Source organism: Thalassophryne amazonica, chromosome 20 (genome assembly GCF_902500255.1).
Source record: "Thalassophryne amazonica chromosome 20, fThaAma1.1, whole genome shotgun sequence".
NCBI classification, from domain to species: Eukaryota; Metazoa; Chordata; class Actinopteri; order Batrachoidiformes; family Batrachoididae; genus Thalassophryne; species Thalassophryne amazonica.
Window position 1 is genome coordinate 38,692,550 of NC_047122.1, and position 26,828 is coordinate 38,719,377.

The window sequence follows — 26,828 nt, forward strand, 5'->3', positions numbered from 1 at the left end:
CTCTAAAGTCATCCTACAAACAACCATCCTATGCTGTCTAACGACACTCTCTCCTGCCACCACCTTACAGTCTCTGATTTCCTTTAGCTTGCATCTCCTATAAAGAATGTAGTCCACCTGTGTGCACCTTCCTCCCTTTTCTTAAAGTAGGTATTTACCACAGCCATTTCCATCCTTTTTGCAAAATCAACTATCATCTGTCCTTCCCCATTCCTATCCTTGATACCATATCTACCCATTACTTCCTCATCACCTCTGTTCCCTTCACCAACATGCCCATTGACGTCTGCTCCTATCACCACTCTTTCATGCTTGGGCACACTCTCCACCACCTCATCTAACACACTCCAGAAATCTTCTTTCTCCATCTCACAACCTACCTGTGGGGCATATGCACTGATGATATTCATCATCACCCCTTCAATTTCCAACTTCACACTCATCACCCTGTCAGACACTCGCTTAACCTCCAACACACTTTTAACATATTCTTCCTTTAAAATGACCCCAACACCATTTCTCTTCCTGTCCTCACCATGGTACAACAACTTGTACCCACCGCCGATGCTCCTGCTCTTACTTCCCTTCCACTTGGTCTCTTGCACACACAATATGTCTACCTTTCTCCTCTCCATCATATCAGCCAGCTCTCTCCCTTTACCAGTCATACTACCAACATTCAAAGTCCCCACTCTCATTTCCACCCTTCTAGTTTTCTTCTTCTCCCGCTGCTCGTGGCAACGTTTTCCTACATTATTCACATATTTATGCAGCGTACACATTTATAAAATAGTGATTTCACTTAGTCATGATGCAGCATGTTTAAAGTGGACTCTACATATTAACTGGGCTGCATTCATAATCTTTTGTTATGATGCAGTATCACCAAATCCACCTGGACACTGCAGAGTCCTTCCACACTCACACCCACTCAGACGCTGCTCCTTAAAACATGCAAATAAGGGACAGCGGTGACAAACAGACAGCGGCTGCTTTGATTTTCCGCAGCTGTTGCAAAGCAGTAAATTCAACAATACGGACGCTGCATGAACTGGATTTTCCCATAGTTATGTTAGCAAACGAAGTATGCGACCTTCCGGCTACACTGTATGATGTATCAAAGTAACTAGTAAATACTGATCCACCGAAAAGCAAAAGGGCAGGATTTGGGCTTGAGTGACATTTGCATACATGTTGTGTTGTCTCTTCCTCTGCTTCTGGATTCAACGCAGCCTCCATGTGGCAGCTGGCTGCATGGCTCCTCATCTAATAACAGAGGGGGTAAAAAAAAAAAAAAAAAAGATGCTGCACTTTTAATAACAGTCTGAAATGCTGCCCTGGAGCAACAGTAGACCAATAAAACGCTGATGAACAGAAGGACAATAGACACCATAAACTGGATCACTTCCTGAGTGGGAGCAAGGAACAACTAGATAAAGCAAAATTGGTATAAACAATCATCAAACGCCCCCCCTCCAACCTTTTTTAATAAACAGATCATCTAATTTGTCATCCTTCCACTTGTTCTTGACACAGATGACAGTTCAACACTTTCATAAGAGGCTGGATATCATTTGTTGCAAAAACAAAATCTTAAAATATATTTCTCTAATTTCTAACCAAAGTATCTAATTTACACAATATAACACAATCAATGAAGTACAATTTCTGTAAGATATATAAGGACTTTTTTAAAAGATGGTACATCTTAAAAAATTCTGAATCTTGTTTTGCATCAATCAATCAATCAACTTTTTTCTTATATAGCTCCAAATCACAACAAACAGTTGCCCCAAGGTGCATCATACGGTATCTGGTACAAGGTTTTCTTTTTTTCTCTTTTTGTTAACTCAACATAAGGTTTTTAAGTGGCTGTGTTACTTATAAAAGATGTAACAATCCCTAACAGAAATAAAGTAAAGCTCAGTTTTTTGGGGGGGATAATTTCGAGACCTTATTTCAAGAAATCTCAAGTGAATTTTCACCTGTTCCACTGTCAGATTTTTTAAATTCTTCTTAAAAATGATAAACATGTTTTCATGTAAAAAAAACAAAAACAAACCAACAAAAACAAGTTTAATCTGAGATATGACTCGAGCCATTTCCAAGACACTTTCTCTTAAGATTTTTAAGATGTATTATCTAAAAACAAGTCCTCATAACTTATTGAAATTTTACCTTTTATTAGGACTAGATTAGAAATTTTGACTAGAAATTTGGCAAACATTCTGTAACATTTTGTGGTTTTTGCAGTGCAGTTATGATGTCGACTCTGCAAATGTATGAAACACATATTCAAATTGAATGCAAGCCCCACCCTCCCCAAACCACCAATCACTTTCTGAAATTCAATTTGCATCCAATTTAAAAACTGTATCTTAATACTTTGACAGTGTAGATGCATCTTTGTCCAAATAAATGTTATCATTACTTGGAATTTGTGGGCCTACCCCATGTCTTGTGTTCCAAGGTTCCATCCCAGGATGTGGAATAAGAAATGAGAGACGTTTAATGGCAGAATACAGTATATCTTTTTTTGTGTGTGATTCAGACAGTTTGAACATGAAGACGGTATACAGAAGTGACTGTGGAAAAACAGGCTTCTCACCTCAAACCCTTTCCTCCCTGCAGGATGGAAAGAAACTAGAATGTACACATTTCTACACAATGCCAAAGAGTCATAGCTACTTGAAGACTTTATCTTAATCTCTTTTCAAAACCAACATTAAGTTCACTTTAAATAATGGCAGCATCAAATGAAAGCAGAATTGATAAGTCATTTAGTGGCACAAAAGTACAAATAAGAAATGATGTGCAGGCTGTACTGTGTACGGATTTTCTTTTCTAACCATTTTTAATGTCACGAGTATCTCTTGCAATCTGTGATAAGCAATGCTAAAAAATCCGTGGACGCTCTACAGTTTGCAATCATGATTAGTAATCACTACAGTGTGCTATTACCCCAAAGTTGGGTCAAAGGAGGTGCCTCATTATCTGATCAAGAATTCAGTGCATAAATTTTGACAAACTAATAACATTATCATAACATTTGTTGCAAATAACACATTCAGGGCCAGATTTACAAAGCAGGGCAAATTAGCACACAGCTATGATTTAAAAGGAAAGAAAAAAACAAACAAAAAAACCCCGGTGATGGGAACAACCAGTTCTACAGGTAATCACTGATGTACAGTGCCAATTTATGAACACAGATACAGCCAGTTCATTTTTAACAATGATCCATGAAATGTAACAAGAGCAACACAGGGGGTGGGGGTGGGGTGGGCGCAATATACTATATACGCAACAACAAGACCTGTATCAGTACCCTAAATGTGATTTAGCGTAGATGTATAGTTTCCTCCTGTGAACCAAAGGAGCATTTCTCTACAGCCCAGAAATGGCCTGCCAAACTGTTTTGGCATGCTGTGTGCTCAAAAACACAGCAGTACACTGTGGGATGCCAGTGGAGGCAGCTGGAGAGCTGTGGGATGGTGACACCAACCTTGGGCCAAACTCTGAACACATGCAGGTTGAGGATGGATGGATGGATGGATGACCGCCAAAGGATGGGTTAAGTACCAAAGATTTATCATCATTTTTACCATTTTTCATGCAAGTTATACAAAAATTTTGACTGATATGAAATACTCAACTTCATTCATTCATTTTCAATACTCGCTTCCTCCAGTCAAGGGTCATAGGGGGCTGGAGCCTATCCCAGCAGTCATAGGGGACACCCTGGACAGGATGCCAGTCTATCACAGGGTCACATATAGACGGACAAACATTCACACAAGCATGCACACCTACGGTCAATTTAGAGTCAACAATTCACATAACCTGCATGTCATTAGAAGTAGGAGGAAGCCAGGACACCCAAAGGAAACCCACGCGAGCACGGGAAGGGTACCCAAACTCCACACAGAAAGGACCAGGTGGAAAACGATCACACGACCTTCTTGCTGTGAGGCAACGGTGCTAAACATTAAGCCACCATGCCACCTATTCAACTTCTTGACATCCAAAATTTTTCAAGGTTCAGGACCATGGACAGTGTACAATGTTTCCCTTGTCACCGACCGAACGGCCCCCCCTACAAATCGGTCCACCCTGCCTTCACTGCACATGAGTTATTTCGGAGCTCAGCCACGTTCTTTCTGAGCGTCACCAGTAGTTCACAGATTATCACCTCGTTTGTGCTTCAAACTGCACTCCAGTCATCATCAATCTCAGCAACAGATATCTGAAACATTTCTACAACAATCATTTCCACATAAATTCAGCATTATTTCATAATATAAGATGGGGGAAGTGATCAGAGCGCGACAGCAGCATGTCTGACTTTGACGTACTGCTGCAAATACGTCATTTCAGAGTGTCAGTAGCGACTCACCGATTATCGCCTCGTTTCTGCCTTACAACAGCCTAGTTTCTGCTTAAAACTGATTCAGAATGATTTAAGAGGTTTTACTTTGTCATCTGATGGTTAATAATCAGGTTATTCCCTTTGATCGCTTTAGGTGTCGAGAGTCAGTCTCAGATGTGCAGCTGTGGTCCCAAGTGATGCATCCGCAGTGAAGGCAGGGTGGACCAATTTTTGGGGGAGCTGTTCAGTCGGCAACACCCTCCTTAATTTTTTATTTATTTGGAGGTTACACATCACATTTCTGACCATTTTAAGTGAAGTATCTCTCCACATCCTGGCCATCTGAGAACATGCCTCCATGAATCTGGACTGTGAAATACCAGCCGCAGCTGCCACGGTAATATGAAACAGGGTAACAAGCAATTGTTTTAATATATTCACATATAACATTTTTATGTTAAATGTACTCAAAGTTATTCATTTGTTCATTTTCTATAACCACTTAAGGGTCACAGGGGAACTGGGGCCTATTCCAGCGGTCAGTAGACAGGCCGCCACTTTATGGCAGGGCCACAGACAGACAAACATTCACACCTATGGTCAATTTAAAGTTTCCATTTCACCTAACCTGTATGCCAGAACATGCAAAATCCACACAGAACGCACCAGGCAGGAAGTGATTCAGTGACTTTCTTGCTGTGAGGCAACCACGCTAACCACTAAGCCACCGTGCTGCCACTCACTTTCAATCAATAACTTTAAGAAACCTTTTTTCTAAAGTTCTCAAAAGATTCACATAAAATGACCCTATTTTAGAAAATGATGAAAACAACCACAGTCTTTCTAGCTGCGATGGGTTGTTTTTCATTAAACTGATTCATTAATAAATTAAGAATAATGTGGCTGAGCAATCCACACAACCTGAGAACATCATTGTCTGGAGCCACAAATAAATTAAAACAGTGGGAGAACATTCTTTCCCATTTTCCTATCTACCACATGATGTCTTTTCTCCAAGGTGCCTCCTCCTAGTGCTATAGCAGCCACGTCAGGCTCAGATGGGTTAAGACACTATTCATTTAAATGCTCTCCTCCACCAAATTTTGCAGTCTAAAAGAGAACCTCCAAGTATGCATCAAAGAGGCCAACTTGTCCACTCCCTTCCATTGCTAATTTGTCAATGCACATCTTTAGTACCCCCCCCCCCCCCCCCCCCCAAAAAAAAAACAAAAAACAAAAGAAATGCTTGTGCCAGTGCAAACCATTACTAAATCTGGCCCTTAAAGCACAGAAATTTAGACACTTTTTTTCATATCCACATCTAGAGTTTTTTTTTCTTTCTGAAAAGCCCTTGAATCAGTCATCAAATGTGCAATTTAGTCAGGCATAAAAAGGAAGAGAAAAGCTGCTGAGAGCATTTCACTGAAGAGAGCTGCAGTCTGAGTGCCTACCTGTTTGTTAATGTGTTCTCTGTTTCGGTCTCCCTGGTACCCGTCTGTGGAGTCCTCCCGACCGGCACTCTCTTGTGAACATGACAAAACCTGTCTCTGTATACGAGACTGCATCTCTGGCTCTGCGGCACTTGTGGCTGTTTCTTCTTCCACTAAAGCCTCCTCCTCGTCCTCCTCCTCCTCCTCCCTCTGTGTTTCCTCCCGGCTGTCTGCACAATCAGTGCCGAATAGTTTGCGCTCTTGCTTCAACCTCTGTCGTCTCTTACGCCTGCTGGACCCTGAGGACTTTTGCAGGGAGGATCGTCCCTCAACAGGTGCCTCCCCTGAGGACTGAACCGCGGCTGGAGATGGAGTCTGTTTCAGTCGCTGGAGCTCCAGAGTCTGCCGGATGCTGTCTTTCTCAGCTTCAGCTGCTCTTAAAAGAGACTGTAGAGCCTCCACCTCCCCTTGCAGAGACTGAATCTGTAGGTGATGATCCCCAACAGAACAAACTAAAGCAACAGGCTCAATGGGCTGCTTTTCTTGCTGGAGCTTAGCTTTTCTCTGGGCAGCTTGCCCTCTTCTCTGCTCTCTCATAATCTGTTGTTCTTTATCCAGTTCTTTCACCAGGCTGTCATTTTGGGCAATGACCTTCTTGTTTTCTCGCCTCAGTGTTAACAGCTCTTCTTCCAGCTGTCCCACTTTATTCTCTGTACACATCAGTTGCTCTGTGACTTCAGAAAGCTTCACAGCCAAGCTTTCTTTCTCACCAACAGTAACATTAAGCTTCTCCATTAACTCTGTTGCATCTTTTTCAGTCAGCGCTTTACTATCTGCAGAGGTTTCCTCTACTCTGATGCCTGTGCTGCTTCCTTCCACCTCTTGAATCTGTGACTGCAGGCTGGCAATTTTTGCCTCAAACTCAAATGTCTGCTTCAGCGTCTTCTCTAGCTGCGCCTTTGCCGTGACGAGGCAGGTGTATTCCTCTTTGAGCTCCTGATAGTTTACTTCAAAATTCTTTTCGGCAAAAGAGAAAGTAGTCCTTTGCTTTTCCGCTTCATCACAAAGATGAGCTATTTGTTGCTGTAGTTCTTTGCGCTGTGCTTCAAGGGTCTCGATTTCCATATTCTTTGAGCACAACTCTTCCTTCAAAGCCATTGTAGATTTCTCAAGTGATGCCTTTTCTAATTCCCACTCTTTGAATTTGTTTTGCCAACACTGTTCTTGCTCTTTTGCCTTGTTTTCTAGAACCTCTCCTTTTAGTAGTAATGTCTGAATTTCATTCTCAATATCAGCTTGTTTTCTTTCTTGCTTTCTCAGTTCCACAAGTTCTAATCGAAGCTCATGAAGCTGTTGGACAGCCTCATGTGCTTTAGAGTCATCTAAAACCTGGTTACGATCTTCTTTAAGTGCTTGAATTTGGTGTAAAAGCTCATCGCGCTCTGTGGCAGCACTTTCCTTCTCTCTTTGTAACAAATACAGTTGTTCTTCATAGCCAGTGCGCAGCTCATTCAATACTCTTTCTTGTTTGACAGCAGCTTCTTGGAGAAGGTTTTCTGCATTTTGGCAGTTCTCCCTCTGCAACGCTTTACGCAGAACGGTGAGTTCTTCTTCATGGCTAAACAGAAGCTGAGTCCTCAGTCGTTCCAGCTCAGCTTCTTGTGATTCTGCCATGCGGTCCAGCACAGCATCTTTCTCCCTCTCAAGCATCTCCAACTTGATTTTGTAGTTGGTTACTTCTGACTCGTGCTTCGCTTCTGCCTCTTTTGTATTTTCGTGAAATGCAGCCAACTGGCATTGTAGATTGCTAAGACTATCCTGAAGGTGCTGCAGTTCATCTTGACTTTCCTGAGAGATTAGATTGCTGGAGGCCAGCTCCATTTCTTCTTTAGCAGAACTGAGATCTCGAAGAAGTTCCTCAACTTTGGACTGGAGGCCGAGCTTCTCTCGAGAAACTTTGCTTAGCTCATGTCTGGTTTTATCGTGCATTTCTTCAGACTGATCTAGTGCCACTTGAAGCTCTTTAATTGTTGCATTGAGTGTTTCCGCTTCAACTGTACCAACATTGGAAGTGTGAGATAAAGATTGTGCCTTTATAAGCTCCAGTTCAGTCTGATGGTGTGCAGCCATTTCCTCCATGTCTGCTGCATGTTTTAAGTTCAGCTCCTGCTTCATCTGGACAATTTGCTGGCCATACATCTCATCCAACTCTGCCCTGAGAAATTCAAGTTTCTTTCCAGTTTCTTCCTGCATTTTTTGGATCAGGTCACCTTCAGAAAGCATGCCCTGATGATTGCGTTTTTGGAGCTCCTCCACTGTGCCCATGAGCTGCATAATTTCATTAGATGACATTCGCTCCTTTTGCTTGGAATTCGCAAGTTCATTCTTGTAGATTTCCAACTCCTTTTGCACGTTCTCCAACTCCAATTTACAACTCTCCGTTTCACTTTTTGAGCTGTTCAAGTCACATTTAAGGCTTTCCAACTCATCCAGGCATCTTTCAAGCTCTAGTTCTCCTGCAGCCATTCGCTGATGGAGGTCACGGAGGCGTTTCTCAGATGACTCCAGTTCATCCTGTAGTTGGGTAATACAGCAGTCACGCTCTGAAATAACTCCCTCCTGCTCTGCTATTATCTGATCTTTATGAGACTTGTGGATAATATCGTCTTCTGCAGTCCTCCCCAGACGAACCAGTTCATCTCGAAGCAACGTCAATGACTGCTCATGTTCTGAAATTATTGCAGTTTGCTCATCAACGAGTTTCTGTTTCTCTTGCATTGTTTGGTGAAATGACTCGTCTGCCATTTTTAATTCAGTCACTGACTGCTCCTGTCTCGTTATAATTTTTTCTTGTTCAGCAATCAGCAGGTCTTTTTCATTTATCTTTTGGGTAAATGATTCTTCTGAGCTTCTCCCCAACTACAGAGTGAGAGAGTGAGAGAGAGAGAGAGTGAGAGAGTGAGAGAATAAAGTGGCAGCATTGTTATTGAGGACAAACTAGGGATGCAACGATACACTCAATTCGCGATTCAATATTTTGTATCCTCAATTATACAGCTTCATGATGAAGTGGTATAGACGAAAATTTTCTTTCACCAAAACATGTAATCTAGGCTTGCATAACAGATGTACCTTCTGGCAAACTGTAGTTCAACTTTCAGGTTGTCTTCTTTTTTGTGCACTATGCACAATTTCTCCAATATCAGCGAAAGAAGTCTATAACTTGTTCTGGGTTGTCTGGATGTCTTGGTGGCTTTCCGCTCTAACCTCCATCTTGCACAGTCGCTCAGTTTTTGGGAACTGTCTACACCACACTGATTTACCAGAGAATGACACACTATTTGTATTGTTAATTGATGTAAATAAAGTCCAAGACATATTCAGTGACTTGGAAATTTTCATGTATCCATCCCCTGACTTGTCTGAAGAATAAAACTGATTATTTACAGGTGTTATACCATAACGTTCCATTACTTATGCAACCCATCTTCTTGGCTTTTACATTTTTAATTAATTTATATCAACTTGTAGAGATCTGCTTTCAGTTTGAATTTCAGGAAGATAATTTTAGAAATTTCTTTATATTTTCTGTATTTATACTAATTGAAATGGTACAAACAAATTAAAATGTGGGAAATACCAAGTGTTCCAATACTTTTGGTGGGCACCATATGTCCATTTTTAAGCGACTGGAGATGCATCGTTACATCCTTAGAGCAAACTGTTAAAATAACCTTAAACTTAATAAGATACTGCAGGCATAGCATAAACATGTTAGGCAACACTCACTATCTCCATTTCTCTGAGGTTTTGCTGGAGCTGGCTGATCTCCTCCAGTTGTTTATTGTTGCTTTCCTGATATTTTCTGATCTCAACATTCATTTCTTCCAGCTGTTGTTGGTACTGGATGAGCTGCTGCCTGGCCAGCAGGAGATCAGCTGCTGTGCTACTGTGGCTGGTGTTCCTCAGTGTCTCACCCGCCTGCAGCTGTGAATAAGTAAGTCAACAGGTAGCAAAGATCTGCCAAAAAAAACCCTTTATTTCAAAAAACTGCTTGTGGCATCCTTAAACACAGCTTCACTGCTAATCGAATAAAACAGGGAAAATATACTAATATATGACAGATATATTACTATTATTCCTACCTGCTGGAATTGGATTTGCAGTTTCTGACTTTGTTCCGTTAGCTCAAGGAATTCTTTCATGATCTCATCCTTCTCCTCTCGAGCTTGCTGTAGATTAGTAGTCAGCTGAGTGATGATACCATCTCGCTGTTTCAGAGCAGCCTCAAAGTCCTGCAACTATACAAGCAAACTGTAATCACCATTTATGCTGAGAAAAAAAGTGAGACAGCACTGATTCAAATAGAGATACCACAAACAGTCCTGTCCAAAGGGATCGACATGACATGGTCAACTCATTTCTTTTTTCTATACAGTAAAGATAATTGAATTTGAAATCATACTATGAATAATGTCCACTTTTGTTTCTTTATATTTACATCGAGATGTGTTGGGGCAGCGCCTCAAGCAGCTGGTGCACTTGCCTTATAACAACAAGCTTACCTGCTCAAGGCTACCTACAACCCATTTCTCCTTTCTGTCAGGAAGGCTATCCAGGATAAAACTCACACCAAATCAGCATGTGGATCCATAGTGGATCAGAACAAAATAAAGCTTCTTATTCAAAGCCAAATTACTTTACAATTACAGCTGTAATTAATTACTGTCAAATGTCAACAGCTCAATCTACTTAAAGTAAGATGGTGACCCATGGGGAACTACGGGTTCTAGATGTGGTCATTTGTACTATATACGGAGAACAGCTGACTTTTGGGGAAAGTCTGTTTATGGTTATGCTATATTTTTTGTGTTGATGTAGAAAAAATTTCTTTGCTTTTATGAAAGTTTTTATTGAAGGTTTAATCTGGTTTCAGTTCTGTTCAATTTTCTAAAATTAATTTTGTCGTCAAGACATTTTTCTGAAGCTGCTTAATCAGGACAATATTCCATGGCAAGAAATTAAGAATAACTGAAGTTTTGTATTTGCACCGTGAGTGTTCACATTAGATCAAAAGATCAAATTCCCCCCCTTTTTTTTTTTGCCTGTGTGAGACACTGTTGAGACACAATTCTGCCGTTTTGTCCGGAGTGTGAACATGTTAATTCTGGGTTTGGGGTCACATGCACACAGAAAGTGTCCAGATTTGAATCTGTTGTCTGGAACATTAGAGGATGGACAGACTGATGAATTCTGTCAGGTCTGCAGCAACCTCACAGGCTTTTATTTTGAAATACAGACTCTTATTGTGAAGTGTGACATAAACAAGTATGTTGTTTTCAAAAATTACTGAGCTCTCAAAAAATATTGGTCCGATCACCTTGCTGTTTTCACCACTTGAAACCTCATGAAAAAAAAAAACCCCACAAATATACCAAAGGACAAAAGTCAGCTCTTTCTGGGTTTCAACTGATGCTCCGGATACACAAACACACAGAGGCCACTTGCCTTTTATTATATAGATGAGTGTACAGGGTCAGAGATACAGGTCTGTTTGGAAGATAAAAAGAATTCAAGATGTTTGCTTTACCACACATCCAGTTAGTGATCTCAAATCAAATGCAGTTTGTATTAATGTATAATAATCTATGTTCCACGATCATAACTCTTAAAACTGCACGGTGCATGTGGTTCTGATGGGCATGAACATGATATATATTGAGGTGATGAAAGGTGTCAAATCACTTTAGGTTTGCAACAGTGATGACTTTGGCACAAGGCTAAGCCTTGGAACACTAACGCAACAATTACCTGCTGAACTTCCTCTGCCGCAAAAGCAGTCCTGTATTCCTCAAAATCTTGTTTTAATTCCTCCTCTGCCTGGTTCTTGCCTGCTAGAGCATCTTCCATATCTTGTATTGTGCCGTCCTGGGTCCCCTGTCGCAGGTGTTCAACCTCCTCCTTTAATAAATGAATTAAAAAGAATGTTAGCACTGTTCAAGCATACAAGGTGAGGCTCAAAGAGTGAGGTTAGCTGTTAGCCACCACCTAAGAGCAACAGCAATTAATTAAGAGCCATCTGTCAGATTTTTGCAAACACCTAGGCAGAAAATTAAGAAATGCTTTGTGGCAGCCAACAATACAAAGCAGTCTGGGAAAGTTGGAGACACGGGCAAAATACTATTAATCTGACCTACAAAATATTCTTCATTGTACTTACAATAAAAACAAAAACCTTAAACATTCGACAATGCTGCTCAAAATACATTTTGGTCACTGCTCCCATTGGTTCACCAGGTTGCAACAGTGGATCCAGTCACAGATCTGTATATTACAAGAGACCATGGACAAAACCCACACAGATACTAAGAGAACATTCAAACTCCACTGGCCGGTAGTGAACTTAAACACTTTGTGTGAAGTATTAATAGTTAGGTTCTGTTTTCAGAAAAAGGCCCTGGATAAAGTGTGCAAGGCATTTTCTGTTAAAAGCAGACAACAGATTGATTCTAATGTATTTTGACCTGCTGAATTCAAAACCTCCTGTTGCCAGGCTGAACCTTTACTCCTTCACCCCCTAATTTGCATAAAACATGGCCGCCTGTTTTATAAAATTGTGTACATTTGCTTGTATTAGCTCTATAAAATAAAACTTCTATTTACGTGTATTTTGACCTGCTGAATTCAAGAATTGATGCTAGCAAGCTGTATCTCTACTCCTTTACGCCCTAATTAACATAAAACAACATGGCTGCCTGATTTTTTAAATTTTCCACAAGACTGCTTTTTTTGGCTCCAGAAAAGAAAAGAATGGGCAGCCATGTTTCATGCAAATTAGTGGGTGAAGGAGTAAAGATACAACTTGGCAACATCAATTTTTGAATTCAGCAGGTCAAAATACATAATCCATCTGTTGTGTGCTTTTAGCAGAAAATGCCTTGAGCAGTCTACTTTTCTGAAAATGGAACCTATCTATTAATCCTAACCATCGCACCAGTGCGCCATAGTGCAGCCTTTCAGATTTTTACTTGGTCATTTTTGATCAATAACTGATTAACAGTTTCCAAAATGTAATTCTTATTGCATTTTACCTGCAGGCTCAGATTTGTCTCCTTTTAACCTGACTATATCCTGTCTGAACATTACCTTTGTGTTTCCACAGATCAGTTAGATGTGCAACACCATGTGTCCTCTTTTCTCCAAACACCTCTCTCCTTCCTCGCCATTATTGGCCTTTCTTCACTTCTTTCCCCTGCTGATAATTTACACTTCTAAGATGTCACAAAGCCCTCTTCAATCATAGGCTCCTCTCCCATTTGTGCTTTCAAAATCTTCATTTTCTTTTATGCTTTGTCCCCAACACAGCTTTTATATAATTAACATGCAGGTATATAGTCAGTACTCGGAAGCGTAAAAGAGAATTGGTTAGTGATTTAAATGAAATCAAGAGAGGACTGGTATGGAAGCAAATGCAGCCATATGCAGGAACACCTCGTTTGCTTTACTGTACCCATATCAAATCCATCGAAGACTTCAACAGGTTCTCTGAGACATCATGGCACCCATTTACCTGTTAATTTACAATGTGGTCAGTGAAAATTTAAGATGGTGAATGGCAATCAAAAGCCCATGTCTTCAGAAGGTTTCTTTGGCCAGATTATTTTTTGTAAGACATGAGTGTTTATTTCATTATTAAGAAAGAAGCTCTTCTCAACTTTGACAATTGGTGGACTACAATCAAATTAAAAGTCATTATATTCTTGAATAGAAACCATTCACATAGCAGTTTTTGCTTTGTTTTCTTTTAATAAAATCCTGTGTAAAGGTTAGGCTACATAAATTGATTTCTTTCATCATTCCCTGTGCACTCTCCATGCACACACACAAAAAAAATACAAAATTGCATTTCTCCTCAATACACATCCTAGGACAAAAAAAAGAAAGAAACTGCAGTTCAAGAGAACAAATGTTAAATAAAAGAATAAACATTAAAAATTGGCTTGAGATATGAAAATGATTACAGGTGTGAATAAAATAAATTGCAAAATTTTTGGAAAACCATAAAAATTTGTCAAAAAAGTGGTGGGGGGGGAATCCTCTGGCAGTCTGTATACAAATATGCCTTTAATAAACACAATCTAAGGGATGCAGACGCATCCATTAATCACACAGGGACTGTCGTCAATTCAGTGCGACTGTGTCCCAGGGGGAAGGATGGGTTCTATTAAATGCCGGGTCGTTTATTCAACCTCTGCCCTGTTCACAAAAAAGGTGTTGTGCAAGTGCAGTCCATTAACCATTTAATTTATAGGTAGCATTAGTGTCATGTGAGCATTGGGGGGGGGGGGGGGGGACAATACATATTTTATGAATGGTCGTCTCACCTCTGAAGAATAATCTTCAGCAGTAGTTGATACTTCACTCTCTGGCTGCAAGAGAAAAAATAATGGAAACTTTTCATCAAACCTGATGAACCTCATGAACAAAACACTTTAATAGCAGCAGAGACATGAAAATTTGTGGTCTTTATTTTCAACAAAAAATAAGTGCTCTGCGAGAAGCAACTCAGTTTATAATTAATCCATCTTGTGGGTCTTTTGACTGTGAAAAGAAAGGGGGGGGGGGATCGGACCACCTGGAGGAAAGCCACATCAACACAGAACGCTCATGCATGCTGCCCACTGAAATACTTAATTGTAACAATTTGAAACGACACCTGCCATGCTCCTGTTTTTGGAAGGAGTGCATATTCAAAGACTGGTCTAACCTACTTCTGTCATGGCTCCTTTATAACGCAATATTAACAGCATTATTGAAATCTATTTTCTGCTAAATCCTTGGTTCATAAATTCAAACTGTACTACCGGCCTAGAAAGCAAAATGGCAGCTTTTGCTGATAAAATGTCCAGCATCTTCTCATAATGTTAACAGTAATGTGCAAAAGTAAGAACTAACATTCAAGTAAACAAATTATTATGTGACGTGACTGTAATATGTTAGCTTTAAATATGTAATGTTTGACAGCTTTGAATTTTTTTGGTCTCGTAACACCATCCAGCCTGACGTTTAAGCAGCATCAGTGAGTCAAAACATCACAAACAAACTCATCTGTGCTGCTTTCATGCATCTGTCAAAAGTCTGAATACAAAACTGTGATGCTGTTGTGTTTCCAGAGAAACAGGATTCTGCTTAAAAAAAAAAAAAAAAAAAAAAAAACACCCTACAAAAACACCAAAGACAATTATTAATTCTCACTAGTCCAGCTGTGATTTATGAATAAAAAAAAAAAAAGCCAAATGCATAAATGTTTGCGAATCTGATGCATTTTTATAAACACTAAGAAAACTGCAGCCAGTTAATTTATACTAATCTTTAAAGCTATCACAGTGCAAAACTGGGAAAATATTTCTTAACGCCTTCAGCATGAAAGAGGATGTGCTTCATTTCCAAGGTTTGTTTGTTCATATGTATATAAAAATAAAACATTCTATTGTAGCACTCATGGATTTACATTGACTGGATGGCTGCTGGAAAGTGTTGCAAGGCCACAGGAATTGGTCATACAGATCAACAACCCATCTCTACCGCTTTCAAAGGTCCCAAAGTACGTTTCCAAGGCAACAAGTAGTTTTCTACGCATGTACCACCACAAAAGTACAGCAGGATCATGGACAGGGTGGCTGTATGCATAAAAGAGCCTTCGGCATATTTTTAAACTGTCTGGGATTGGCTGATATTTTCACACCATAACCTGCAGGATGTTTGTCAGAAATGTGTTAAGAGCTGAAAAACAAACAACCGGGCTCTGCTTTTTCAATTTAGATGCACATTTATAAATTTTGATGTGGGTTGAAAATCGTGTATGATTTTTCAGACATGACATAAAAAGCATGAATTATTATTATTCTTTTTTTTTTACAGGGGGAAAACAACATTTTAATGAATAAAATTGCTACATTTTTTCTCTGAGAGTGCAGCAATAATGAACATTCATACAGCAAATGCGTCATAACTTTTAGTATTTTGTTGTATGGCCTTGGTGCCATGCCATGGAGCCGATTACCTCATCTGCCTCTCATCAGCTACAGCTGCATATAAGCCCTGGTTCAGCACTTCCACATTCGCCAGTAACTCAGTTATCACTATGCAGTATCTGGCCTCTCTACCCTTTAGTAGAGTCTCTCTTTGTGCTCAGCATTTTTGACTTATCTGCCACCAGGACTCCTTGTACATTTCCAAAACCACTTTGTATCACACCTTGTCCAATAAAATGCACTTTTGTTTTTCATCTCAGCATCCTACTTGTGGGTCCTACAATTAGTCCCATTCGTTCAACTGTAACGGGAGTTACTGGCCACATCATGGCTCTAGCGGGAGTAGACCAACTCAGTCAAGCCCTCAGCTCACAAAGGACATATCTTGGACAGCAACAACAACAGTTAAAAACCCTCATCGATCAGATACAGACCTTGGGCTAACAGCTCTGACACATGCATCACGACTCTCTCCACCCAGTTAGCCCAGCTCACCTTCATACCTACAGCACCTCCAGCTCAGTCTTTAGCGCCGGTCACCACATCCCAAGAACCGATTATTTGTCTCCCCTAACCATTTTCAGGAAATGTTAATATGTGTGCCTTGTTTCTTATACAGGGTTCTCTGGTATTTTCTCGGCGTCCCTCACAGTATTTCACCAACAGCAGTAAGATAGTCTATGTCATCAATCTGCACCATGGAAGGCTCTGACTTGGGCTACCACTCTCTGGAGCTCCGCTTCTGACACCTTGGATACCTATAAGTCATTCACCCGACAATTTAGGTTGGTTTTTGATCATCCGATGTGGATGCACGTGACCTCTCAGCATTTGCTATCTCTCAGACAGGAGCATCGCAGCCTCACATCGACTTCCATGTTTTGGCGGCAACTGGCAATCCCGCAATGTTGAAAAACGTTTTTGTTAATGGCCTCTTTGAGACCTTAAAGGACGCACTGGCGGTCCAGGATGAACGTGAAACCGTTGAACAGCTGATTTCGTTGGCATCTAGATACATAACTGTTTCAGAGAGAGGCAGCGGGAGAAAGTCCGGAGGACCTTCCGTGTCAGGCTCTGCTCAGATCCCTCTGCGAGTCGGGCTGAGTCCTTCCTCCTTGAGCTCCACTGGGAACGCACTCCCTGGCCCAACAGGTACCCCCTGCTGATGAGCCTATGCAGCTCAGCTAGGCAAAACTAACCCCCCAAGGAAAGACAATGGAAAATAGCTGCTGGGGAGTGTATTTATTGTAGTGCGAGAGGACACTTCCTCAGCAACTGCCCGGTTCAGCCAAAATCCAATGCTCGCCCATAGGTCCCGGGCTACAGGTGAGCTAGACAAAATTCATGGGGGATCATACTGGATGCACGCAAATTCCGGCCACCATTCCGATTCATCAGCAATCCATTTCCATCCCGGCACTTATTAACAACAGGGCAGATGTACAGTAGAATAGTCAGTAAAGCATGCATCCCAGTGGTTAAACTCCGTGCACCCCTTAGATGGTACCCCATGCCTGCAATTATGCACCAGACCAAGCCAGTTACACTTGTATTGTCAAGGAATCACTGGAAGACTATCCAGTTTTTGTTTTCTCCTGCACCTCAGAGTTGATTTTATCCTCCATCAACCCCACATTGAATGCCTGACTGGGACAATCCCCCAGTGGAGTGAATGGGGGATTTTGACATGGGGAACTGGGATCTCCTGGGAGTTAAGGAGGCCTGGAGGAGTGGAGACACTGGGTGGAAGGTATCTCAGACCAGTTCATCGTCTGGACGCATCATAAGAACCTAGTATACACCCAGTCTGCTAAGAGATTAAATTCCTGGCAAGCCAGGTGGTCGCTCTATTTTGGACGATTCAATTTTGTTATTACCTATCAACCACTATTTTCGTATTTCCTCCAGTGAACCAGTTTCCTGTCAGCTCCGTGGAAGGCCACATGGCTGTAGTCTAAAACCACACCGTCTGTTCTGTCTCCTAGCTCCGGTCTCCAGGCACGCCACCAGTTCATGCCCAGTCTGTGTCTCCTGCCTCCAGGATTCCTTGTACATTTCCTAAAATTGCTTTGTATCACACCTTGCCCAATAAATTGTACTTTTGTCTTTCATCTCAGCATCTCGCTTTTGGGTACTACAATTGGTTCCATTCACTCAACTGAAACATTATTTTTAAACCATAATCATCATCTACAGTCTGCCAATTATGCATTGTTACTACTGCTATTACTGAAGGACCGACATTGCTGGAAAAAACCTGAGAAATTAGGGCTTCTCTTCCAGAGTACTTTAATTATAAACTCCAAAAATAGCAATAATAATAAAATAATAAATAACAATAATAAAATAAAGAATTAATATTACTAGAGTCTAATTCAGGTTGCACATATTCCACACTTTATACGTCCATAGTAACCCATTTATGGCTCCAAGCTGCACAGATATCTGACAGTTATAAAGGTATTGCATATAAAAGGTCCCCAAATAACTCTTAAAATATATATATTTTTTGTTTTAAACCACAATAAGTTGGAACCTCAGGGATGGCATTAAAATGTGAAAAGTCAGCATTATTTCCAGAAATATTCATTTGCAAAGAGAAATTTATTTTGGGGTGATGTGATGCTTGCTGACAGACATGTCTCTTTGCATCTCTCTGTGTATTAAATTTAGAATAGTGAAACTAAGAGGCAACCAGCCTAACCATTGCATTTTTGCTGATTCTATTCTGTTGAACAACAACAAAACTGTCTTCTCCCAGAGGGACGAGTTGCCATTACAGATAATTTTCAGGAGCAATGAAAACGAATTTAATTTTTTTTTTTTTTTTTTTTTAAAGACGACATGGCATGATACTAATAAAATCCAAAAGCAACAACGCTGCTGGAAAATTATACCACAAGATTTCATGGCTTGTGACATTCACAAAAACAGCTGTCTAACATGGACGAAGAATGCAGTGTAAAAATCAAAGAGCTCTATGCAAAATAATCAAACATCAAAGCAAATGCAGCTATACTAGCTGTTAGATTTAGACTTTGGAAAGACGCTGAAACAAGCTCATTTTAAGCTCCCTCCAACTTCAAAACAAAACATATGTTAAGACAGACAAATAGAAAAAGAAGTGTCTGCGTTGGTTAATATTCACACAAAATCCTTTCTGTAGGGTTGTGTGGATTTCTCATTGTTTTATCTGAGTTTCAGAACATGTTCACTGTAAATTTGAAAAACAAGCAGAAAATAAACTCTTGCACAGAACATCCTCGACCTCTTTCACTGTGTATGTAGCTCATCTATCCTGTGACATACAAAATCCTTTCCTCTGGGTGTGTGGTGAGTTATTTGAGATTTAGAACATAACTGCTGTGAAATCAGTAACTTTTTACTTCTCTGATGTGGTGCATTTCTGTGCTAGAAAGCTCCGTCTGTCTCACCGCCAACCACACCTGCTCCTAGTCCATTGTCAATCCAGCATCCACTACACATCCAGCAGGTAATGCACACATTGATGGGATATTACAGACAAAACAAAGTTTATTTTTCATTGATCTGATGCATAAAAATTCAGCAGATTAAAAAGTTAGGCTTCACTGCTCTGTTAATTTGGCAAGTTGGGTTACTGTGTTAAACTGAAGGGGATAGATATTTATTTAATACAATATTATGTAACTTAGAGATTCCTGAAAGAAATGCATAACAAGAATCTGTATGCAGAGGAAGTATATGACATGCTTATATTGTAAACTGTTCTAGTCAACTTTTAGCAAACCTTAAACAGCAATAACTCAAGGATCAGACCATGTAAAAAATAAGGTTTTGAAAAGATTAACATACATTTCCTTTGGTTTACCATTTTTAAGTGATGTGAGTTACAACTATTCACCCACCAATTTCTATTCAATACACTGACAAAAGATAAAAACATAAAAGCTTCTACCTCTATGGTGTAGGTCTGATCGTGCTTAACGGTGTCCCCACTATGCAGCGTCCTGGTGAAGGTAAACTCTGCGGTGGGTGGGTCTTTTTTTGGTCTCTGTGAACCATATCGCTCTCCACCTGAAACGTTATCTCCTCCTGCAGACTGATCTGGCACAGCTTCCACCCTTCCTGGCCAGTCTTCCTCCAAGTCATCTGCTGGCTTCTTTTTCTTCTTCTTTTTCTGTTTCTTCTGGGAATCTGTGTGAGCTTTCCTCTGACGGTACTCAGCCAACTACAAGAGGGAAGGGAAAAATTAGCAATATAAAGAGTAAAAAGCTAAATTCAAAAAGCAGTGAGTAACAATTTCAAAGTAGTCTGCACTTCCACTCGTAGCTTTTGTCTAGATCTGGGGTTGGTGGTGTGCACTGCTGAGTCTTTAAGAAAAACCCCACCCTCCTTATATAATAACTCCATTAGAAAATCTTCAAACAAAAATATACCTACTCTGACACTACACAACTTGGAGAAACTCAAGCGCAACACTGTATCTGCAAAATGACTTCCCTTGCTTGAAAAGAATCCTCCGTCCGTATGTCCATAAGACAACGCGTGCTTCTTGCTGTGCCAGGTGCTAATCTTATCAGTGGCTCCTAACTTAAAGGATTACATTTTGGAAACAATGTGAATGGTGTTAAAAGGCCAGTGACATGTTTTGCAAACCTTCACATTTAATTAAAGGACTAGCAAAAATAATAATAAAAAACTGCCTGAAAATGGTGAATTTCCATTAATTTACAATAGCAAAAGCTTTACAGGGTCGAGAACAGCCAATACGCAACTTTAATAAGAACAAGTGGCATACTTGTGTCCCTCGGTTGGGTAAGGTATTATTAAATATGTGAAATTATAAAAGTACACATACAATTAAAGTGTCTCGATTTAGTGCTTGTGCATGGGATTTTGTTTGTTCAGTGGCAACAAGAAGCAGCTTACTCTTGAGGTCACCTTGTACAATAACATTAATTAGCCTGTTAGCTTCTGCTCGTTAATGCTTTGTTTGCATTATAAATAAATGTGCCCACTAAATTCATTTTGCTTCTTGCAGAAGTTCCACATTTCAAAAATGAATGCGATTTACAGATAGATGTGACTTTGTACGTCGTACCCCCCCGGCATGACACCTTTTCGGACAGATGCGTTTAGTATGGAAGTACATCTGTGCCATCAGAGTTTGAATTTGAATTTTTAAGGTTGATTTTGTTTTTTTAGCATCAAAATAAGAGTTTGAAGTTGAATTTCTAAGGGTGAATTTGTTTAGCATCAAAATATCGAGCCTCAAAAACTTCAACCTAAAAAAGTTTTTTTTTTTTTTTTTTTAAGGTTGAAGTTTTTGAGGCTGAATATTTTGATGCTAAACAAATTCAACCTTAGAAATTCAACTTCAAACTCTGATTTTGATGCTAAAAACATCCAACCTTAAAAAATCAAATTCAAACTCTGATGGCACAGATTTACTGCCATAGATTAAAACTCCGGTTTGACATATAGTATGGAAAACATGGCAAATTAAAAAATAAAAATAAATCACCACACTGACAGTACAAACACACCATAAAAACCTTCCCATGTTATCACTCCCTCTCTCTTTCCCATAAACGACTTTGCACAGTTAAAATGTAACAAAAACAGAAAAAGGTAGGTGTGCTTGACATTTAATCATCACTAGGGAAATGATGATACCAATTATTCAGCCTGAACAGTTAATTTTGCCGATGTTCATTATGTATGAACAAACAGTGACAGCAAATGGGCAACAGAGTCAGCTGAGCTCAGTGGACAGCAGGAGATACAGATGTCACAGCACAGGTGATGCATGGATTGGCGGCCATAGCCTGTTGCCAAAGATACTGTCCTAAAGATAATACTACTGCTCACCTGTCAGAGAAGTGCACATCTACTGCCTGGCAGAAATCTTAGACCTGACACAAGTTAATGACCCGGTACTGCAATATTGTTCGACAGACACTTGTCTTGACAGGTTTGATGTGAGTATACAAAAGTCTTGAGGTCAACACGGCACAGGTAAGAGTGGATGCTCACACCTAAAATACACAACTAAATCCTCAAAGAGCTTTTGATCAGCCTCTCTGCACCTCCACATATGCACCACTCTTCTCTTCAAATTGGCCCACTTATGCTTATCGATTGGGCATGTCAGCAGAAACGGCATTAGATTTCTGGGCAAGTCTAGGGATCCCCGTTTCTTTGGTGCATAAGTGCATATCATAGCAGGCTGCTATCTTAAGCGCATATCATAGCAGGCTGCTCTATTTGGCTGAGAAGCACAGAGAATTCCGCCAAGCATATGGAGGATTGCGTAGCTGTATCACCATCTGGGAAAACAGAAAACTACGTAGGTGTATCTCCATCTGCTGTCTGAAAACATTTACACAGGCATATTTCTCTTTAAAATCTGTGTCAAATAGAGACTGAGTAAATGCATCAATAACAGCTTCCCAGCAAACATATGCATCTTCAGGCAGACAAATCAATGCCTTGATTTTAGCTTGTTACAATCTTTATGTAGCAGTCCTTAAGAGACAATTTTTCTAAGAATCAGGCAGTTTACATGGGGCTGTGATAGTGACCGACTCAGATTTTGCTCAAACTTTGATAACTGGATGCACCCACCACCAAACAAACATACACCAAAAATTTTGGCAAAATTCCATACGGTGACCTCACCAGGGGTCATCAACGTTCACACCCAGAATGGCCTTAAAGTGAAATTTGGTGAACAGGAAGGATTTGGACAGCTCTTACATGAAATGCGTTCAATCCCCCAAAGTACTTTTGTGATTTAAGTATTATAGGAGGACAGTTCTTCAAATAATCACTAATCTGGGTTGGGGGATTGAACGCGTTGACTATAGGTGACACTTCAAGTTGACAAATTTTCAGAAATGCTCACATTTGTGAAGGCTATCACTCATTACGCGGTTAATCCCCCAGCAAGATTTTTATTGTATTAGAAAGGGCAAGACTTACCCTCTTTAAAACAACAACAACAAAAATCAGTTGGGGATTGTATGCGTTGGTCACCAGGCTTCGCCAAAGTGGTCAAATTTGTGTTTTTCATACAACTTTGGTGCCCCCTGCACCAAACTTTGGCATCCTCCCTCTGTTATTATGGAATAATGCTGAATTTATGCAGACAGGATTGTTGTACAAAAGCTTCAGATATCTGTTGCTGAGACAGATGATGACTGGAGTGCAGTTTGAAGCAGAAACAAGATAATTATCAGTGAACCGTGGCTGACGACGTAAGTGTCGTGAAGGCAGGCGCCATCTGTACAATGCAAGTGGTTTTACTCCTATAAGAATTGATTTTACACTGTTTTGAGGTGATTTAGCTCTGTGATAGAGTATAATTCACTCTATTTGGACTGGGATCAAATGCCATCCCAGCAGAGTAAATTTTACTCAGCAAAATTTCCTGTGTAAGGACTAACTGTATGATTCATTTATTTAATTTATTATTTTACTTTTTTACTCCATTTAGTGTGGAAAACATGCCTGTTCATGGTGGTTAGCTGCGAGTGTTTTTAGCTTGCCTTGTACAATTACATTGCGTAGCTGTTTAGCTCATGACTGTGTTGTCATTCTAAATCAATACTGCACAGATTAAAATGAAAAATATGAAATGCTTCCTCCTGTAACTTAGAAGCATAAAGTCGAATGAAGGGTCCACTTTCTCCCTATCCTCCCCTGAGCAAGGCACTTCTCTCATTCTGTGATGAGACACAAAGATACCACTCACAAGGCAAAGCGCCATCTCCAAAGCTACTCCTGCACTGTGGCCAGATTGTTGAAAGCCATTCTTATAAAAATGACAATGAACTGTGATAAATTTACTGAACTGCAGAAAAACCAAGCCAAATGCTCTCACACACACACACACTTGGGCGACAACATGTATGATATGGTGTTTGCACTATCTATTCATACGGACTGCGCCACCATTACATCTCACATCTCATCGTATAGAAGCGTAAATGCAGTGCAGACACTATATCTTTGTTTTGGAGTTTCACTTAAAACTACATGCAACTTCAACAACTGCTTTTAATTTCCATCATGTATGTGATGCCCAGATTATTACCCAAAACAAGCCCAGATATAATCAGAAGTTTGCAGTGTTCATTAGACTGCAGACAGTGCTACAGTATAGCGTAAACGCAACATATCAGTTTATTCTCATTATGCCCTTTTAATATGAAGAGTTACGAGATGATAGCATTTATTGTTTTGGAGTTATTCTGTTGACTATTCCTGTTAATTAATCAGCAATATCCAGCTGTTGACTATTCTTGTTAATTAATCAGCAATATCCAGCAGCTGTGACAAAAAAGTAGCATCAACTAAGATGACCTTCAACACCATTACACCTTTGTATAAGATTTTTTTGAGGGAATCCAGTTGCACAAGTGGGTTGTCTGCAATGATCAACTGTAAATACATGTTTCCATGTGTATTTTAAACATCAATGATGTCAGGTATGTGATTGAAAAACTGATTCATGCATTTTTAAACTTATGTTTTGTAATCATTTCAGTGCCTTTATTCAGTGAATAAAGTGTATCAGCAAACAGTCAGTGATGACATTTAGAAGCAGGTGGTGTCATATAGAGGTAGCACACTGCCACCAACAGGACCAACAGAGCATCTTCCAAGCTGTTATTATTTTTTTAAAGTTTTTATTCCGTCCTTCTTCAGTTGTGTCAAACCTAAGATGTGAACAAGGTCAGAATAAACAAGATGCTCATACAGCATCATATTCCTGTCAAAAAATGAGCCACAGTCTCAGATCTAACCACCACAGGAAAAACAACAACAACAAAACCTGTAGGCAAAAAGCAAAATAGAAATCACAGTCGTTAGAAGCTGGCTGCTTTTCCAAGGAAGAAAAAAAAATGTGGCAGTGTAACAGATGCATGTTACAGAACACGCTCGCCACGTACACAAGGAACAACATACACTAACATCCCAGTTTTGTCGATCACTAATCTGGTTTAAACAACTAGAAAATACAACATGCATACAGTCCTGTGGAAAACTGGGACACCATGTTGATACAGTAGCCCAAAAAGGGCACAAATACACCATCTTTCACATTTTGCAGGACATACAGCTGAGAAAAGGACAAAAATATATCCAGCAATTCTCACTAACAACGTTAATATTGCATTTATTTAACTCAATGCATTGTGCGCACACACATACACTTTATGGATCTTTATATTGCCCCATTCTCCCATCAGAGCACCCGCTAGCGACTCTCTACGTGAAATTCTGCCTGAGGAGCAGGCGGGCCGATTCACAAGCAAGGCCAATATCATGTACATCGGAATGCCAATTTCAAAATGTCTAATTTCATCACAAATAGAAAATATATCACAAATAACTCACAAGATTGTTATTTTTTTTCCTCATTCATTAAATGTATTTCATGTAATTTTAAGGTGGGCATTTAAACAATTTTCGTCAAAAAAAAGGGGGCGAGCTGATGCTTGGCCCTGGGCCCTCCGACGGGCAAATACAGTATACTGTATATTTTCAGGTATCATGTTTACTTACGCATTAAAATCATGACCAACCCTGGTTCTCAAGACCAGGCACCTAAGGTGGCTCTGTCCCTTCTTCGTTCTTCCTCTTTTTTTTTTTTTTTTTTTTTTTTAGGAGCACCTTAGTATACACTATTAGAGTTACACGTTAGATTTGGAATGTATAATAGAAGATATACCTAACTGAATTTTCATGATATTTAGCAAACATCATGGGGACATTAAAACCAAACTGTGTGCCCTAAAAAGTTAAAAATTTGACTCAACATGGTTGTCAGAACATTATGATGTGAATCTGCAAAATCTTTGTTTTAAACACACATTTCTGACATCAAATTGGTAACAACAACAACAAAAACAATTTTGTTCACATACAACACATAGCTGAAACTTGCCAATGAAAACTAAAGTGTGAAGTGGACTTATTTTGGTACATCAGGTACATTAAGTATGTGGACACTGACAATTTCTGTAATGTTGCTTCTGCCTTTAATGGAAGAAAACAGATCAAATATTGGCTTAAGTCTTGCATGTGCCTTCTGGCAAACCGCAGCTAAAATTTCAAGTCTGGGAGCACATGGCGGTGTTGCACTTTGCCACATCCACGACACCACAAAATCACTTTGGGTGCACGGCAGCCACCCAGGCAGCAAAATACTTCTTCAGTGAGAAACTGTCAGGAAGTGTACAAATGCACCAACAGACTGAAAAATTAGAGCATTTTCCCCATCATCCCCAAATCTTTTGGAACTGCAAAGAAAATGAGTTAGCCCTTATTTACTCCAAATTCTGTATAAACTTTCACATAAAATATTGACATTAAACGTGTATTTAAATAAGTCGTCCATACATGAGGTCAGTGTGGTGATTTCATATATGACTCCCAATACAATAAAATATTTATTTTAACATATTCTCACACTAATGTGCCACACTTGAGGATAACAGTTAAGACAGTTGATGACACAGCACGATGCTATAGCTAATTTAACCCAAACAGGCTTTGTTGGACAATCACATCCCATTAATCATTTGACAATTTGTATTCCAGTAGCACAAAACCACATCAGAAAAGTCTGAAATTACTCAGTGTTAGCAATACAGATGACAGTACTTAAAAAGAAAATTGTCACGTGTCAATCAATAAACTGTAGTGGTCACAAAGTGTTCATCACATAGAGGTACGCAGATGTTTGTGATTAATCTCCAAGGGGATTAAGCCATGTAGGTCCGAGCCAAGTAGATCAAACTGTGCTGTTCTCAGACTCTTCACTACAATGACACCTAACACAAGATTATTTACAAGCCCTACAAAACCTATTGCCGTATTTTCTGTAGATACACACTACTAATATATGTAATTAGTATCCCTTTGATATGACCTGGTTTTAGCCTTACTGTGGTTTTTTTTTTTGCTGTTGTCTTTTTTAAGTTCTGTCACATACACACACAC

The 26,828-nt window shown here is 39.8% G+C and overlaps 1 protein-coding gene across 2 annotated transcripts in view; it reads right to left on the reverse strand.

The window, feature by feature from the left end:
- The window catches only part of akap9 (A kinase (PRKA) anchor protein 9), a 106,381-nt gene that overhangs the window by 67,915 nt on the left and 11,638 nt on the right, over positions 1-26,828 (reverse strand). For both annotated transcript variants that reach the window (XM_034160639.1, XM_034160638.1), the window contains exons 3-10: positions 19,771-20,043; positions 14,184-14,228; positions 13,310-13,369; positions 11,611-11,760; positions 9,945-10,100; positions 9,589-9,786; positions 5,821-8,718; positions 1,192-1,266 (exon numbers count right to left, since the gene is read on the reverse strand). In XM_034160639.1, the coding sequence (XP_034016530.1) occupies positions 1,192-1,266; positions 5,821-8,718; positions 9,589-9,786; positions 9,945-10,100; positions 11,611-11,760; positions 13,310-13,369; positions 14,184-14,228; positions 19,771-20,043 (3,855 nt within the window). The remainder of the gene's footprint in view (positions 1-1,191; positions 1,267-5,820; positions 8,719-9,588; positions 9,787-9,944; positions 10,101-11,610; positions 11,761-13,309; positions 13,370-14,183; positions 14,229-19,770; positions 20,044-26,828) is intronic.